General features: G+C 42.2%; 1 protein-coding gene across 1 annotated transcript in view; it reads right to left on the bottom strand.

Annotated features, from left to right (window-relative positions):
• Window positions 1–4305: 4305 nt before the first annotated feature.
• PAG1 (phosphoprotein membrane anchor with glycosphingolipid microdomains 1) overlaps window positions 4306–16048 on the bottom strand; it is a 13943-nt gene continuing 2200 nt past the window's right edge. Inside the window, exons 2-6 of the mRNA XM_009334998.1 lie at window positions 15519–15570; window positions 14892–14988; window positions 11312–11910; window positions 6697–6756; window positions 4306–4738 (exon numbers count right to left, since the gene is read on the bottom strand). Coding sequence (XP_009333273.1) covers window positions 4388–4738; window positions 6697–6756; window positions 11312–11910; window positions 14892–14988; window positions 15519–15570 — 1159 coding nt within the window. The 3' untranslated portion in view covers window positions 4306–4387. The remainder of the gene's footprint in view (window positions 4739–6696; window positions 6757–11311; window positions 11911–14891; window positions 14989–15518; window positions 15571–16048) is intronic.

Genomic DNA, 16048 nt, shown 5'->3' with positions numbered 1-16048 from the left:
GTGGGGATGGTCCAGCTCTGGGTGACTCATGAATATGAATCCCTGCACCTACTCATCCCTCACCCCATGAATCCTGCTACACATAAGCAAGCCTGCAATTGATATTAATACAAAGACTGAAGCAACTAATTGTTCACAGTTGACGTGGACAAAGACCACCACCTCCCTGAATGCTCACTGTTGAAAAACTTAGGTTCTTCAGAAGAAGATTGATAATTCTTATTGCAAAGCTTAGTCATCGTAGCTACATTACTGGGCTTTTTAAAGGACATTTGTGAGAAACTTGCTATTGTAGGGCTAATTGAGGTCCAGTACAGTTAATGTGTCTCTATAAAGCTGTTTCCAACTTAGACAAAGTGGGGGTTGCCTTTTTGTAGTTTTGTATTAAACAAACACAGTGTGGAAAAGAGTATGGAAGTACTAGCTACTTAGTGAAAAAGGCACTATAACTGATCTAACTGTGGCAATTAGGTACCTGCCTGTGTTACAAATATCTGTAAAGAATCTATTTCTCTCCGTGACTGAGAAAGCAATTCTGTGCCATGGTAGAAAGGGGCAACTGGTTTAGGTATGGGGTTAGAGCTCGTTTAGTTATGGGGTTAGCACTGGTTTAGGTACGTGGTGAGAACTGGTTTAGGTATGTGGGTAGAAAAACTCCCATAGGAGACACAGATTCATGGAAGAGACATCCAAACTGCATTTCCTATTTCTACCAGTTCTCAGAAGGAAATCAGGAAAGACCTTTACACTAGTGTAGTTATACGCACATTACAGCTTGTCTTGGCCTTACTATGGCAATCTGATGTGAGATCTTATTATATAGTTGTAGCAAAAAACGGAGGCAAAGAAATAGACTATGAAGCTTCCCCAGAAAAGATGACCAGGTAACAAATACTTCAATTTAGATGTTGACATTTTATTTAGAGATATGGTGAAAGAGAAAAAATAGCAATGAAGAGACAAGTAAAAGAGACTCCATTTTCTTTACAGTCAGATTAATCTGTTTGGGAATTACTGTTGGAAAAATCTTTCCATCCAATATATTAGTGAAAAGGAAGCATTGGCAACAGCCATAAAGGAACAGATCTTACTTCTGGGAAGAGGGAACTAAAACAGAAGCTCGATTCTTTGTCAAGAGATGTAATTATTCACTTAAGAACCTTGGACTGAATTCTAAAACATTTTTCTTTAGCATTATTCTATCTAATGGAGATTGTAGAGGAGTTATGGAGTCCTCCATGCGTCCTTGTTCAGGAGGGCAGTTCCTATTTGGAGCTCCCAAGAGTCCAATGTGAGGGGGTCTCAATGGCTGAGGGCAGATACACGTTACAAGGAGCAGTCCAGAATCTGAGCTCCTTCCCCACCAGGCTGAGCGTCTGATGGATGCTGAAAAGGTTGTGTCCAGCCTGAGAGTCATTTAAATGGGAAGGAATGTGCCAGCACCATAGGACTGCAAACTCAGTACCAGTGCCCAGTGCGAGGCTCTATGAGGCAGGTTAAAAATAGAAACAAAAGAAAAAAGAGAGGGGGGGGGATTTCACTGTGGAAAAGGGAAGTCTGGGGGTCTCAAGGAGCAGCTGTCACAACAGCGGAAACGAAGGAAGGAGCTGAGTCTCGCATCTCTTCCTCTAAAACAACATTCTTGATTCTGCTCTGAAAGACTGCAAAGCACGACCAGGCAGCCCTCCTCCTTCCTCTGACTTGCTGATCTTGATGGGGGCGCTTCTACAGTGATGTTTGATTTTCTTCTTTTGCACCTTAAAATTTTACAATCAAGAGTTCAGTGTTATTCTTTGCTATCATAAACTGGCATTATCTTTTCTCTTTAAACTGGTCTTGAAATTGCATCTGGTAGCAACCTCATATTGCTACTGTTTCTCCAAAAGCAGTTATCCATGTAATGAGTAAGACAATCCTTAAGGATTGTAGATGTATTTGGGAATTTCAGGAGTTGGGGTATGCCTGCCACTAAGTTGCAGGAGTCAGACTGAGGACTACATATATAAACCCGTACCCCTGAGCAAGGAACAGACAGCAAACACATAGTTAAAGACATCAGAAATTCTCCAGACTTAGCACAAAAGATCTTCTGAAACGTGGTGCATCTTATCTTTGGCCTTAAACAGTGTGAAGTAGAAGGAGAGAACAGTCGAAGGCGAACTTAATGAATTCACATTCAAGGGAACAGAAATAGAAACTTCTTTTGAGGGAAAAACTCCAGAAAGGAAGACCGAAGTCAGCTTTAAAAAGCACTGCAATGAAGTGGAAGCAAAGGGTTCGCTGCAGCTATGGAAGCATGGCAGCATGGTCAAGAACATGAAGGATGTAGACTGATCTGAACTGCTTTTCCTTGCAAGAAGAGAGTCACAGATCAAGTGTGCTGCGCTGACGCATGAGGTCAGGATCCACAAAGTCTGAATCACCCTGCGGGCAGAGTTTGACTGCACACTTGCACTGCTCCTCAGAGCCATATTACTTACAGGCGAAGCCCATAAATTAGTACACTTCCTTCAGTTATGAAGTAATTTCTAATAAATGTGTGTAACCAGATCTGTGTTTGCACTTTGTCGTACCAAGTAATGTTGAGCACCGGCCCGTGATCTGAGAAGGACTCAATCCAATATATCAAAACCCAGCACCAACTGAACTGAAACTAAACCCCTTCTAGGCTACTATGGAATAAGCCAGCCTCAGTTTATGTACTGTTTATTTTGAATTGAAAATAAACTACTCTTCAAGCACATGCCAAATATTACGTATGTGAATGTTATTTGAATGCTACCAAGTTCGGACCATAGTTTATACTTGTGTCCAAATTACATGTGTATGCTTATATACATGGGGATATATGCACAGGTGTACACATAACTGTGTACAAATGCATATCACACAATGCCAGTTCGCTACTGTTGGACTATTCTTGTACTATTGTACTATTCTTGAAGAAAACAAAAATATCAGCCCGGTACTTACTTATTTCATCTAAGCACTGTACTTTGTTTTTAACAGTAACAGAATAACTTAGTATCTTGGAAAGATGGTGGCTTTCAAACTGCTTGTCAGAGCCCCAGGAAGTTCTTGGTTGCCCCCCTGCTCCTTTTAGCAGAGGAACAAGGAGGGCCAGTGGCTACCCCAGACTAAATCCCACTCTCTCTGCCTCTTTTTTGCCCTTTGGCAGTGTTCTTTTACACAGACGCCATGACTTTGAGCTTAAAAACAGCAAGGCATGTTCCACATCCCTGCTCAAGAAGACCAAAAAAACCCCGAAGTTCATTTACATACTTCTAAAATAGGAAAAAAAAAATTAAAGGAAAACCAAATAAAGCCCAATCAAAGAATGGGATTCCTCCTGTTACATAAACCAGGAAGTTAATCTACAAAAACTTTGAAGATGAAAAATATGTTGTAAAAATAAAAAATACCCACTCAACACAGTACATAAAGTTTCCTGTATAATAAACTAGACAAACATATTAAAATATTTTAAGTCTTAAAAAAGGGCAAAATTCTTCAAAAGATGACTCAACACTATTAAGGTTAGACTAAACATTATGCCAACGCATCCATTTGCGCAACGTTTTGCAACATGACAATTGTCTGGTGTGTGTATGCGTAGGTATATCTGTGCACACGAGGGGAATGGAGCATGAACACTAAGGATGTGACTTGCCATTTTAAAGCAGTATTTCACAAATAATCAAACAAAAACCTACAAATACCAGTACACATCTCAAATATTGCAAGTCACATTCTACAGCACTTGACATTAAAAAAGAAGAAAAAGCCAACAGAATTAATTCAAGTACATTTGGAGTAGGTCCCTTGTGAAATGAAGTACTGTTGTTTGCACTTTAGTTGCAATGAACGTGGGCAGAGCTCCCCAAAAGACACAGAAGTGAGCCCTGCAACATAAGTCTGAGTTGAGGCATGATGATCTGTGATTTGCCCAACAAAGTGGATGCCCGAACTTGAATGAAAAATGATGCCTGAAAAACACTTTGAAGCAAATGACATAAAACAACCTTTGAAAACAAAAAGCTAGCTTTGTGTAAAGGCAGCCTTTTTGGTATGTAATCCTATCGGGACGACAAGCCCGGCAGTCCTTCCCAAATTCTGGTCGTCGTGGAGCTAACAATAAAGAAGCCTTTATGTTGTCCTGGTCGTCATTCCGACCTGACATACCCTTTCCTGTGAGCTTCCATCCACCACCCAGAATAACCTAGTGGCTATCACACCCCAGCTGAAATGTACGCTGCTTCTTCACAACTTTTGTTCTCTACCTAGCTTTGTTCCTCAAAAGGAGAAGCACCTCCCTCTCCACATTTCACATGTTCCTTTGAAAATACCAGCGGATCAGATAAATGCTGAAATCTGTCTGCCAGAGTAGTTAAAGTCTGGTGAAATCCCTGTGGTGCTGCAAGTCCCCTATGCTCTCATAGTCATTCTCTCCCGAAAGAGCAGTGTGGTTTGTGTTAGGCACAGACAAGGTCCTGTCTTCTTCTTGGCTTACTGACTGGATAGCTTCATAGTCAGGCTCCAGCTCCCCGTTTGGTCTGTCTGCTGACTGAGGCACAGTGGTAATATTTAGGGTGTTTTCGAAGTCCTTCACACTTGCATAGAGGCCACTGCAAATAGATGGGGACCTCTGAGATGCAATTTCTTGAATACAGGTGTAAGGAGAATCCAGTGCCTTGATGGCCTGTCCCGGCTTACTCACTGTCGAGTACATGGCTGAGATCTAGGAAAAGGAGACACCTGCTGAGTATTTAAGCACGGCATAAAGCTTGTGTGGCAGTTTGTACCCCTTCCACCACAAAGATGTCGGTTACTTAAGAAAAGACAGGATCTTCTAATAAAAATGTATCCTTTCTTACAAAATAAAAGGATTTCTTACAAATCCTTTCTTTTTTTGGCATGCATTTATAAATTGATTTTCTTTCAAAAAAGAACGCTTTATAAAATGCCTTATGAAAGAAGTTTATAAATGTAAAAATTCTTTGAACATAAATCCCCTGCAGGCAAATTAGACCCAGGACAAAAGGGAGTGGCTTTGTGAGCAGCTCTTCCAAGTTTTGCTATGGTCCTGGAGCCAGCTTGGGCTCAATGGGGAGACAGGCATCAAAGGGATGATCAGGTTTAGCTGCTGTAATGTAGGAGAAGGATGCTGTCTGATCCTTGGGGTTATTATTTTTAATGGTAGCAGCTACTTTTCTGCTTTTAGAGACACCCCAATAGGAGAGTAGTTATTTGTTGTGTTTATAGGCATGACCAATGAGGCACCAAGTCATGTGAAGAGAACATTAAAAATCAGGAGATAAATTACCCACACCAGAAAATAGCAAATAGTCAGTGCCAATCTTGATACGCAAGGTCTGTTCTGCTGACTAAACTCTGCCTACAAAAAGGAGCTGCATCTCAGTCACTGCGTATCAGAACTTAAGACTAGAGACTGAAACCGCTCAGCTACTTTAAACACAAGAGAGGGAGCCGGAGTCTCACTCCTAGCTCTAAAAATCCCCTCTGAGGAGGTGGTATGCTTAAACAAGTGGATGAAGGTGGCCCTTAATGAAGAGGTGAAGGAGAAGCCCATGTTCACACATGTCCCTCCGCCCAGGGCTCGCCAGGGCTGGTGCCAAGCGCAGGGACACACTCTGGACTCCCTCTCCCAGTCCAAGTGGATACTACCCCTTGCACAGGTCAGACGGCTGAAATTCCCTGCACTGCTTCTCTGGTACCTAATATCACAATGGCAACATAGCTCTTTTGTTACATTTAAAGTCTTTCACAAGCATGTGAGGCCACTCTGGATTCGTATCAATCCAATTAAAATAGTAGATTGGCATGAAAATGTCCATTACCATTAAGCAACACTGACTGATGCAGATGAACCAGATCGCTTCTGTTAATTCTGTATTTTTAAATTTTTTTTATAAAGAGAGACATCCAATTGCAGATGGCAATACTTCTTACTAAAAAGTAAGAAGTGATTTCAGCCAACCAAACAAAAAATGGCTTTTCTGCTTATCCATACTTCAACCCTTTCCAGCACTAAACTACATGAACCCAGTTCAAGGATCAATTTATTCATTAATGTTTGGGAGCGCTTCTGCCAGCAGAAAGCAGTAGCTCACTCAGCTCATTGACAAGTTTGTGTTTACTTTTATGTCTGGAGAACATATTTATAAATTGCACGGGTGTATTGGAGATGATCACAAGCAACCTTATTTCTGTTTAACTTTTATGTCTTTGTTTCAATCTCCTCAATTTATTTGACTAACAGACATTTTAAAGAACAGTTTATGTTCCAGTGCTTTTATTGTGCTTCCGTTTAATTCCCAGAGCCCCAAACACTTTGCATAGGGAAGGTGGAGCATGTTTCAAAAGGCTGCTGATTATTATTAAGTAGAGCTTGTCATCCAAATCAAGAAGCTGCCCTAATGATCAGCTAATTGTGGCCTCCCGTTATTTTCTGACACCATTTTTTAACCTACTGGCGTGATATAGCCATATGCTAGAATACTTCTGATTTTAGGAATGTGGCAGTACAAACTCTGTGCAGACAAACTTCAGCTTTCATTTTCCCTTCAGACAAATTTCACCTTTCTCAGATCTTGCTTAATCATGCAGAGCTTATGCTAATTTCTGCCTGAAAAAAAGGTCTCTAGTTAGTTATTGAATTTTGCGCAAGAAACCTACCTCATCTTCTGTAAGAGATGGATCTTCCTCTCGAGACTTGTAAGACATTGAACTAAGCCTCTGTAAAAAAGGAAGAAAGAAAGAAAGAAAGAAAAAGGCTCATTACCAGTCAACAGTGTGAAACCTATAATAAAACCCTCCCATTACAATCAATACATTATATTTTATGGTCATTTGCTCACTAGTTCCATTTTACATAGCTAATATCCCTAATATCCAGAGTACATCTCTGAAGATAACAGCCTTGAGGTTAGCAGAGCTTTTTAATGTATCTCCTCTTGTCCTGACCTGAAAAGGGTAAAAATAATGTCATGGTTAAAACAAACTCTGCTCCACTGTATCCCCACCTTTACACTTCTAAGGAAGCAAGAAAGAGTCTGCGAAGTCTTTTGAACAATTACAAGTAAGCTGTGACACACTAGTTGGCCTTCCACGTGATTTTCAGATATGCTTTTAGATGACAAAAGAACAATACTCAACTGGCACCTTCTTGACGATTGTTATCCTTCATTCAGTGGATCCTGGAAGTGCTGCAAGGGAGGCTCTGTGTCGTCCTCCCCCACGAAATGCAGCAGCTGTGCAGAGGTGCACAGCAGCACTGCCTCACAACCACTCAGACCACAAACATGGAAAAGACCTGCTGCAACCCACCCAGAGATGGGCAGCTCAACCCTCAAAGCATCTGGCTGGATCCAGTTCACCACAGCGAAGTTACTAAAGGATGGAGGGCTTGGTTTTGTATCAAGTCTAACTTCAAGCACGTAAAGCATCATGTAGAAATTAGGTCACAAAACACTGGGGGAAAGCATTTTGCTCTTATGAAGAATGTCTTAGGACCTTTATGGCAACGAAGACCCTGGCTACCTCACAGCAGCCGTGTGATTCCTCCCCCTGGGGGCGAGAAGGCTTTGCTGGACTCCTGCTCCACAGTGATTCAGAGGGAGCCTTCCAGCACTGTTTGTAACAGGCCGTATTTTGGAGTTTCATGCAAATTCTGCACCTAAAATACTTCAGACCTCCTCCAGTGCAGACCAGGGTGGAGAAATAAAGCTATTTTTGGCACCGTCAATCATACTGCTTCCAGACACATAAGACTGTTTTTTCGACAGAGGCTTATTACAATAGATTCTTCCCTACTTCCATTTTTCTTGGTGTTTTTACTTCTGGTAAATACCAAGCTTTGAACCCCTGGGGCACTTCTGATGAAGACCCTGACCCAAAGCGCACTGAGGTCTGCCTGGTGCTTCCCGGGGGGTTTCCCTCACACCTAAAAACTCCCTTGCTTCTTTCTCACTGCCTGGAGAATGCGCTCTTTAACCTGTGGTTTGTTTTTCCTCCAAAAAAAAAAAAAAAAAAAAAGGAAAAGGAGAAGTTCAAACGTATTTTGGCCCTTTATTAGATCTGTTTCACTACAGCAGCTCAGTTTAGTCTTTCTTATTTGCAGGGTATTTTTTGTGTTGAGTAATTTACTAGTTTCATCCTCACACATTAAAACAAACATGTTTGCAAAATTCTTCAAAGAAGTTATTTTCTCTCATCAGTGTGTCTGTAAGCACCACGTGTCAGGACCCCTTCTACAGTTTCCCACTCAAATATTGACAGATACCCCAGGGTGTTGGCAATCCTGTTCTTGTTTCCCTGGGACCTAGTGTTCTTTCTTCTAAATGTGAAACCTGTGACACATCAATTTTGAAGGATACCGTCATCTTGGAAACAGAAAAATACTTGCTCCTAAACATTTTGTACCTAGCAATATTATAAATTATGCTTGAAACCTCAACAGCAGCAAACAGCATGTGTCCTTATTTGCGTTCCACTTTCCTTTTGTTCCTCGACAGCACTTGATTTTTTGCTCTTTGGCTCAGCTGCTGCTCCTAACTTGGGCACCAGAACAAGAAGACCATTCTCCTCTGGTGCATTTGTAAGAGATGCTTTGCCCGTCCTCAGGCTGCGCAAGTCTGAAATCAGATGGTAGCAGCCAGATGTACACGTGGAGAGCATTTCTACCAGTGCTCTCGAAAGACCTGGGTGAAAAAGGAGATCCGTACTTCTTTTTTTTTTAATTAAAAAGGAAGAACTAAAGAAAAATTACTCTGCCTCTCCAGTTTTATTAAAAGAACTACGCCCAAGTTTTTCCAGGTGATAGAGGCCTAGAAGAGGCCTCGTACTGTTAAAGGTGTCTTTCTTCACCAAAACCTTCCAAAGGATTTGGCTGGGTCATGGCCAATAACCAATTTAGATAATTAATTTTCACCCATTTATTGCACGTCTGGCTCTTGAAAGGATCCTTTATCCTTTTCATGCTGTTATATACTGGAGCAGTCTCTGGCTTGGTCTACCTAGCTCTCTCCCAAATGACTGTGCTTCAGGAACTGGCAAGGGCTGGGGATCATCCTGGCTGCCCTCTTTTACAGGGTAAGACTGAAACAGCCTGGACACGATCTGTTCTCTGTCTGTTGGCAGGTACAAGTCTCGGTTACACAAGCAGCCTCCCTGCCTGTCCCTTCTTTGTGCCCTACTAAAGCAAAGCCTAATTGTAGTGAGAGACTCGCACAACTTACGCCCAACCTCTCGCTTCATCAGGGTCAGGGCAGAAGGTTGAAAAGTTTGGTATACGGATGTCATGTTAAGCAAGGCAGCTAAGTAGCCTCACAAGAGAGGAAGCAAAAAGAGACACCTAAGGAGTCTGTTTAACTAAAAGAGTTATCAATACAACATACATTTCCATAAACATCGTGTTTTTGGTTGCCACACTGGAAAAAGCAGGCATTGCTCTGCATTGTTTGAAGCAGCAAAATAGAGGGAAAAATTATCATCATCACAACAGAAAAACAATCCCACAACCACCTCCCCACACAATGCCAACAATAATGACATTTATATATTCCATCAATTACCATTTCCAACTCTGCTGCAGCTGTAGCTCTCAAGGACAGGACAGGCGCATGCTTCGATGCATAATGCATGTACCTAGCAGCGAACGCGGGAATGATCTGATGCTGCCGAAGCTTTAACTCAGGATGGCTTTAGCTCTGAATAAATTTTAATTAGACAAACACCTTTTTTCTGGCACTTAGGGGACTGCATGTGTCATCTCTTGATTAATCCTTCAAAACCTGAACCATTTTAATCAATTCCCACTCCTTGCAGTTACTGACACTGTATACATGGTGAGCTGGGGAGCTACAGAGCAGCAAATGCTTTTCCTTTGTATCGTGCCTGGGAAATACAATGATTTTCTGGAAGTCTTTTCACACCTGGTAGGAAAAATGTCACTGTTACGGAAAGCTGTTTTTCTAAAAGTTTAATTAGAAATTACATATGGCCTGAATCTGGGAGGGGGGAGCATTGGTGGGTTATTGTTGACAATCACATCTTAATTTTTTACGTAACGAGCTCATTATTTGTAAGAATGTGCACTGAAGAGTCCGGATATATTATGAGTAGTCTTCAGTTTATTCATTTCGACTCTATTGTGCTTTGTAGGTTATATGGTTAGTCAGTTATTTAACAAGGTATTTTTCTGCCCTCTGCATGGATTACTGAAATACTTCAAATAAGAGAACAACCAGAAACAAGTAGCAATACCTCAGTTCTGCTATGATTTTTCAGGTAAATGTTTACGTTAAAATGTCACATCACATCTTAAGGATTTTTTGGAAGTCTTCACCAATACCTAATATTATTTGATAACTCAGACACCAAAGTTATGTTAATCTGCTAAAATCGCAGTTCTTCTATTCACAATTACTAAGTTACCTAAACTAGTTCTGAAAAATGCAAACTCAACAGTTTATGAAAACTCAGTGCAATGATCTGAAAGCATCCTTAAAATTAATTCTGGTGAAAAACTAAAAATGGGAAAATAACTTGTTGAAAATGTCATCATTCTATTTTTCAAGGAGTTCACCACCAACTTGTCCCTAGGCTGGGAGAAAGAATAAGCTGCTGAGAAAACATAACTTTTGGCCATGATTTCAGTAGGTAGAAATTCATTACTCTGTTTATGTGTGACATACAAAATTTGACAAATATAAAAGCCTACAGTTGCAATCTCTCTCTCTTTCTGTCCCTCTCTCCTACAGAGAGAGACAAGACAAGTGGCTTTGAGCAGATGCCTAACCCTTGCACAGCTAAGTCAAGGTGGCCCAACAAAGGAGGCACATCTGAAGTTAGGGCATCCACCAAGAATGCCCCCCTCTCCTTTTTGTAAATTGAGATTTCATTACAAAAAAACAAGGGGGGAATTCTGAACAAGATACAGATGCTGACAGAGATACTGGATACCTATTGTAATAGCTCCCACAAGTATAGTACCATTAAACAAAGAAGTAGAGGCCTCCTATGCAATTTCTGGATAATATTTGGGAAAAGCCTTATGAAGTGCATACTGCAACAGTCCAAAATATAGGCTCCAATAGAATGAGTACATGCCTATAATGCAAACACTATACTGTACATTTTCATATTTTCATAATTTACAGTCTTGCATCACCTTGAATGTTTTTTTTTTCCTTGGCATTTTTTTGTTATTAAAAAAAAAAATCCTCTCCCACCCATATGTTCTCTATCAGTATTTGGCTGTTTGGCAAGGACAAGTATTTGCAGTATTTACCTTCTCTGGTTTACTTGCTCCTTCTGTCACTACTTCTTCTTCCACTTCTTTTTCTTGCACATTCTCATTTTCATCAAGAAGTTTCATGGGTACTGGAGGGGGAAGCTCATCCTCTACATCTGGTGTGTTGTCAAGAGGGCTTTCTGAATTAGCACTTTGACGACTTTTTTTATTTCGGTCAACAGATGCATATTCTGCTGATTCAATTCTGCACTCAGGAATCTGATTCTGACCTTCAGAAACTGTCACCGAAGCCTCTGATTTGCTGTTACAGCTCCCTTCCATGCTGGCTACTGCTCCAACATCTTTAATTTCCTTCACAGTTTCATACAAGCAGTCTTCAACTATGTTCTCCTGAGAGGAGCTGTCTTTCAAGACTTCGTAAGGCCCTTCCATTCCAAGACCTTGATCATTTTCTGCATTTCTAGCCGAGATGATGGTTTCCATGGTGTTGTTAGGGGGAATACTGGGTAGTTCCCGGCTCTGGTGACATTTTATAGACTTTCCAAGACTATCCTGTTGATCTAGCAGATCAGAGACAGACGTCTGTACTTCTTCATAAGGCTGGATACAAGCAGTTGTACTGTCCTCTGAGAGCACTAGAGAAAATTATAAAGAAGTATTTAAAACAAATGCGTAACTATAAGGTGAGTGCAATTTGGTACTCTACATCACTTTGGTTTTGTGTCTCACTGGAAAGGATAAATGATACTAATGCCTGGAAACGTCTAGCGGTCATCATGTTTTTTGTTTATCAAAAGGTTTCAGTTACAGACATTTCTGCACTCTACTGTTAAAATATCTTTCTCACAGCATCTTAAATACACTGTGCACCCCCAAGTCACATTACACAGCAACAGCATTCACAGTAAGGACAGGGGATGGGTGGGTAGGTGCAGGTGTGCATGGATGTTCAGCTGTAGTTGGTTATATTGAATGCTTACAGACTGCTCAGTAGTCTCAGATGGGCAACACTGGTGGGAGGCCTCAAACCAAGTGCCTTTAAAAAAAGCCTCTTTTTCTCTTTCCATTTCCTTATCCTTTGGAATAAAAAAGGAAAGCGTTCCTGCTTCCTCCCTACCCAGCCCTCACCTTGTTTAACATGCTGGCCAAATTCTCGTCTGAATCACACCTCGCTCAGCCCTGCCGCAGTCAGCCTCACTGCACGCTACGCCAGAAGCTCCTCACTGGAAGGCTATGCCATACTTCTCTTAGTCTCGCAGCACATAATGTAGGTTGACAACCTACTAACGAGTCAGCCATATGCACAAAAGAGAAGACTAGACTTCAGAAAGTAGCGTTAGGCAGAACATGTTATTTTAAGTCCCAGAAGCAGGTCATGTGTCACTGTCTCTAGAGGGTATTACAGACTGAAATCTATGGGACTTCTCATCTTACAGTGCGCACGTATGACATTTGCCTGCATTCAGGGATGTATACATGGGCACATACAAGCAGGTTTCAGGTAGTATATGGTATGTTACTTTTTGTGACATCATTTCTTTGAAAAATTGCTTCTGAATAGCTTTACTTTTCTTAGCACAATTCCTATGGTACCCTTTCAGCAAAATCAACCCATTCTTCCATTTCCTTCAGTGTGTTTGACATGATGACGTAAAGCATTGCCGAAGCAATCGGTACCCTTGATTTGGTGGTTGTCACAGACATTGCTTTGTGTTGTGCTCAGGGCATGCAGACTCATGCAGTCAGCACCTGCAGGGAGCCGTACCCTGACAGCAAAACTCAGGATGGAACTGGAGGCATGAGATGGTAATTGCTGTCTGAATGGGAGATGGGAGAAGAAGAAAAGGAAAACATCCTTCTCCATTCGCTTGGCTCCTGCATACAACTGGGGAGGAATAGGTAGAATAGGCGGAAGTGTCCTATTGTGTCCTGACTAGGACTCAAGGTGTCCTAGTCACTACCCAGGATGGCTGCAGACTTCCTGAGGAACATCAGGAACCGGCCTGGAGAAGCTGGAACACGTTTTCCCCTTCTCGTGCTCGCTGTCAGGGATTTCTCTGCTATGCAGAGCACCACCACAGGCTCCAGGGAACACCCACCCTGTTCAGCCTAGCGGGGATAATCAGAAGCAACGAGAGCTCATGTTTCTGCACTCCTCTGGTTATGGGTAGTAGCACAGAAGGGGTTGGCGTAGATAAGAGGTTGGTGTAGATAAACACAGCACTGGCAGATTGGACAAAGGAATAAAAAATACATTTGATGGTGCTGCTTCCATAGCCCTGCCCCTGCTCAAAAGGCCAGCAGAAACAGCAAAAGAAAGAACTATTATCAAAAAGAATGCATAAAGTATGAATAAGAAATTAAAGCACACTGGTTCCTGTTATTCAGAAGGGTTGTTGTGCAGAGTGTAAGCTGAGTAATACCAGACAGTCTGAAAACTGTCTGCTGGTTGACAGTACGCCTTTTAGTAGCAGCTTTGACAGCTGCATGTGTGGTGACTCGTGGCAAAGAGAAATGCTTCCCTTCTGCAGGGCTTTGCTCTGCGCATCGAGTCCCTTGGTGAGCCACACACACCTACATACGCAACAAGCCAACAGATGGGAGCAGTGATTAGCTGCAAAAGCAAAGTTTAAAAATTCCTTTGGATACTTGTCTCTGAGGGGTAAAGACTGAATAGCTTAGCCTCCGGCTGCACAGTGAGATGAGGAGATGAGCTGTAAGTCGGGAGCACAGCCCCCGGTGTTGGTGCCTAGTGTGGAGACAACAGTTGGCTCCTGGCAGCTCTGAGCTGAGACCGAATTTATTTTTAGGTGCAGCTGAGTAAAATATTTTCCAGCGATACTTCAGTGTGAATCATTTTGAGAGTTCAACAAAACAAAGACTAAGGAAAAAAAGGAAGCCTATTTATGTTGCCTGTTTTCTAAAATATGAAAATACAAGTGACAGTCTCACACAGCATGGGACTATGATCCAAACCCGTAGTCCCTGGAGGAGGACCTGAAATATTTCCACAGCCTCCAGGAGTGAAGCTCCGAGGTGCAACTGCATCTTCTGGTCACATCCCAACTCTGTAGCTGGCTGAGATTAGGGAACGCCGCAGTCTTTGCCTGATGGCCTGGTCTATCTGCAGGTGGAGCTTGGTGGCCCAGAGGAGGACCTCAGCACCTTCCCAGTGTTGGCTGGCATGGAGGACTGGGAGCCGGGGTGCAGGGCTGTGCTACAGCACACCCACCAGGGAAGTGGAGATGCAGCCTAAAATGCCAGCATCTCCATGGGGTGGGCTGCTGACTTGCCAGCAAGGCAAATATGCTCACTGCATTTCTTACTTGAGCATAAGTTTTGTGTGAATTATGTTTTGTACAAAAAGAACTGCCCTCCAGAGAGCTGCATGCCTGGCCACTGCCCTGGGATACAGCAGCCGATCTGGTGTCAGACCTCCAGAAGTGAGCAGAGGGAAACGCAGGGTATTCAGACAAACGGCATGACCCTGTGCTTGGAAAGCTGATGGCTAGAAACGTAGGACGTGAGGGATCACCAATGTGCAGCTACCATGGGAGCTGTGAGCAAGGGGACGGCACCGCTCGTTCATCCTGCCTGCAGGGGCTGCGTTACTCACCCTCGCCATTGCTGAGCGCTCCGTTATGGTCGCTGCTTGGAGGAGGGTCTGTAGCCGAACTTGTGATCGAGTGGCTGAACACCTCCTTATCGGAAGGCTGCAACACAAATTAGTGAGATCTAATTACCGTTGGATCAGAACAAACGTTTGCATAAATAGATACGTGACAAATTTCATTCTCATCTTGGGAGCTCTGACTCACAGGTATTATTGGCAGGAGAGTCAAACCACACTGATGACACTCAAAGATTTAGGTGCTTGTTTTTACAGATGTTAAAACAAATAAATGCAAGTATGTCCAGGGTGATCTCCCTTCCAACTTTTATGGTAATAGACATTACCATGGCTTCAACCCATGAGAAGACAGCAGCTGACAAATGCTTGCACTGCAAACAGAGTGAAAGAAAGGCAGGAGATCTGGAGTGACAACGGTGGCAGAAAGAGCATTGAAAAAGTGCAGATTATCGGGGTCTACGCAAGTTCTCTTCCTGTTCTGCAAATTTTAAAGTTTCCCTTGCTCAACCATCTCCAAATTCCTGAGCTATTTTCCAACCTGCAGTATTTTGCAAGGAGCTTGGTCCAAGCCAACCACAAGACAGACACAAGCTGCCAGAAATAAATGCTTACCACATTCATCAGATTTTCATGATCTCCGTTCTGCTGTTTGGCCTTCTTTTCCCTTAATGAAAAAGACGTATGAACTGTTACTACAGATTATGCTAATATACAAATGCCAGTCATTACTAGACCTTACACACCTGCAAGGAGCAGAACTGTAATTCACAATAATATTGAAAATGGAGTAACTGAAAATTATTACAGGGACTGGTATGACCTCTGTGTAGGGTCACCATTAAGGTAGGGCGGTGAACAAATCTGAAGAGGTACAACAAACACACACAACCCTTTTTCTTGTTCAGTAGAAGATCGCAGTAAGGAGTAACTGATGATAATCAAAATATTATCCTCAATTTAATTGTATCTGAAATGTTAGGAGACACATGAGATACATGTTTTGGTGACAGACTATCTGAGGAGTTCCTTAAACTGTGTCAGTAAAAATTATTTATCCTATGACAAAGTAGAAAAGGCCCACAAAATCCAGCCTTGTCCCACTCAGGATGCTAGTTACAATTAATAATATGCATGAGCGGTTC

This window comes from Pygoscelis adeliae, unplaced genomic scaffold, assembly GCF_000699105.1.
Source record: "Pygoscelis adeliae isolate BGI_AS28 unplaced genomic scaffold, ASM69910v1 Scaffold101, whole genome shotgun sequence".
Taxonomy (NCBI): domain Eukaryota; kingdom Metazoa; phylum Chordata; class Aves; order Sphenisciformes; family Spheniscidae; genus Pygoscelis; species Pygoscelis adeliae.
This window is presented reverse-complemented; position numbering and strand designations above follow the sequence as displayed.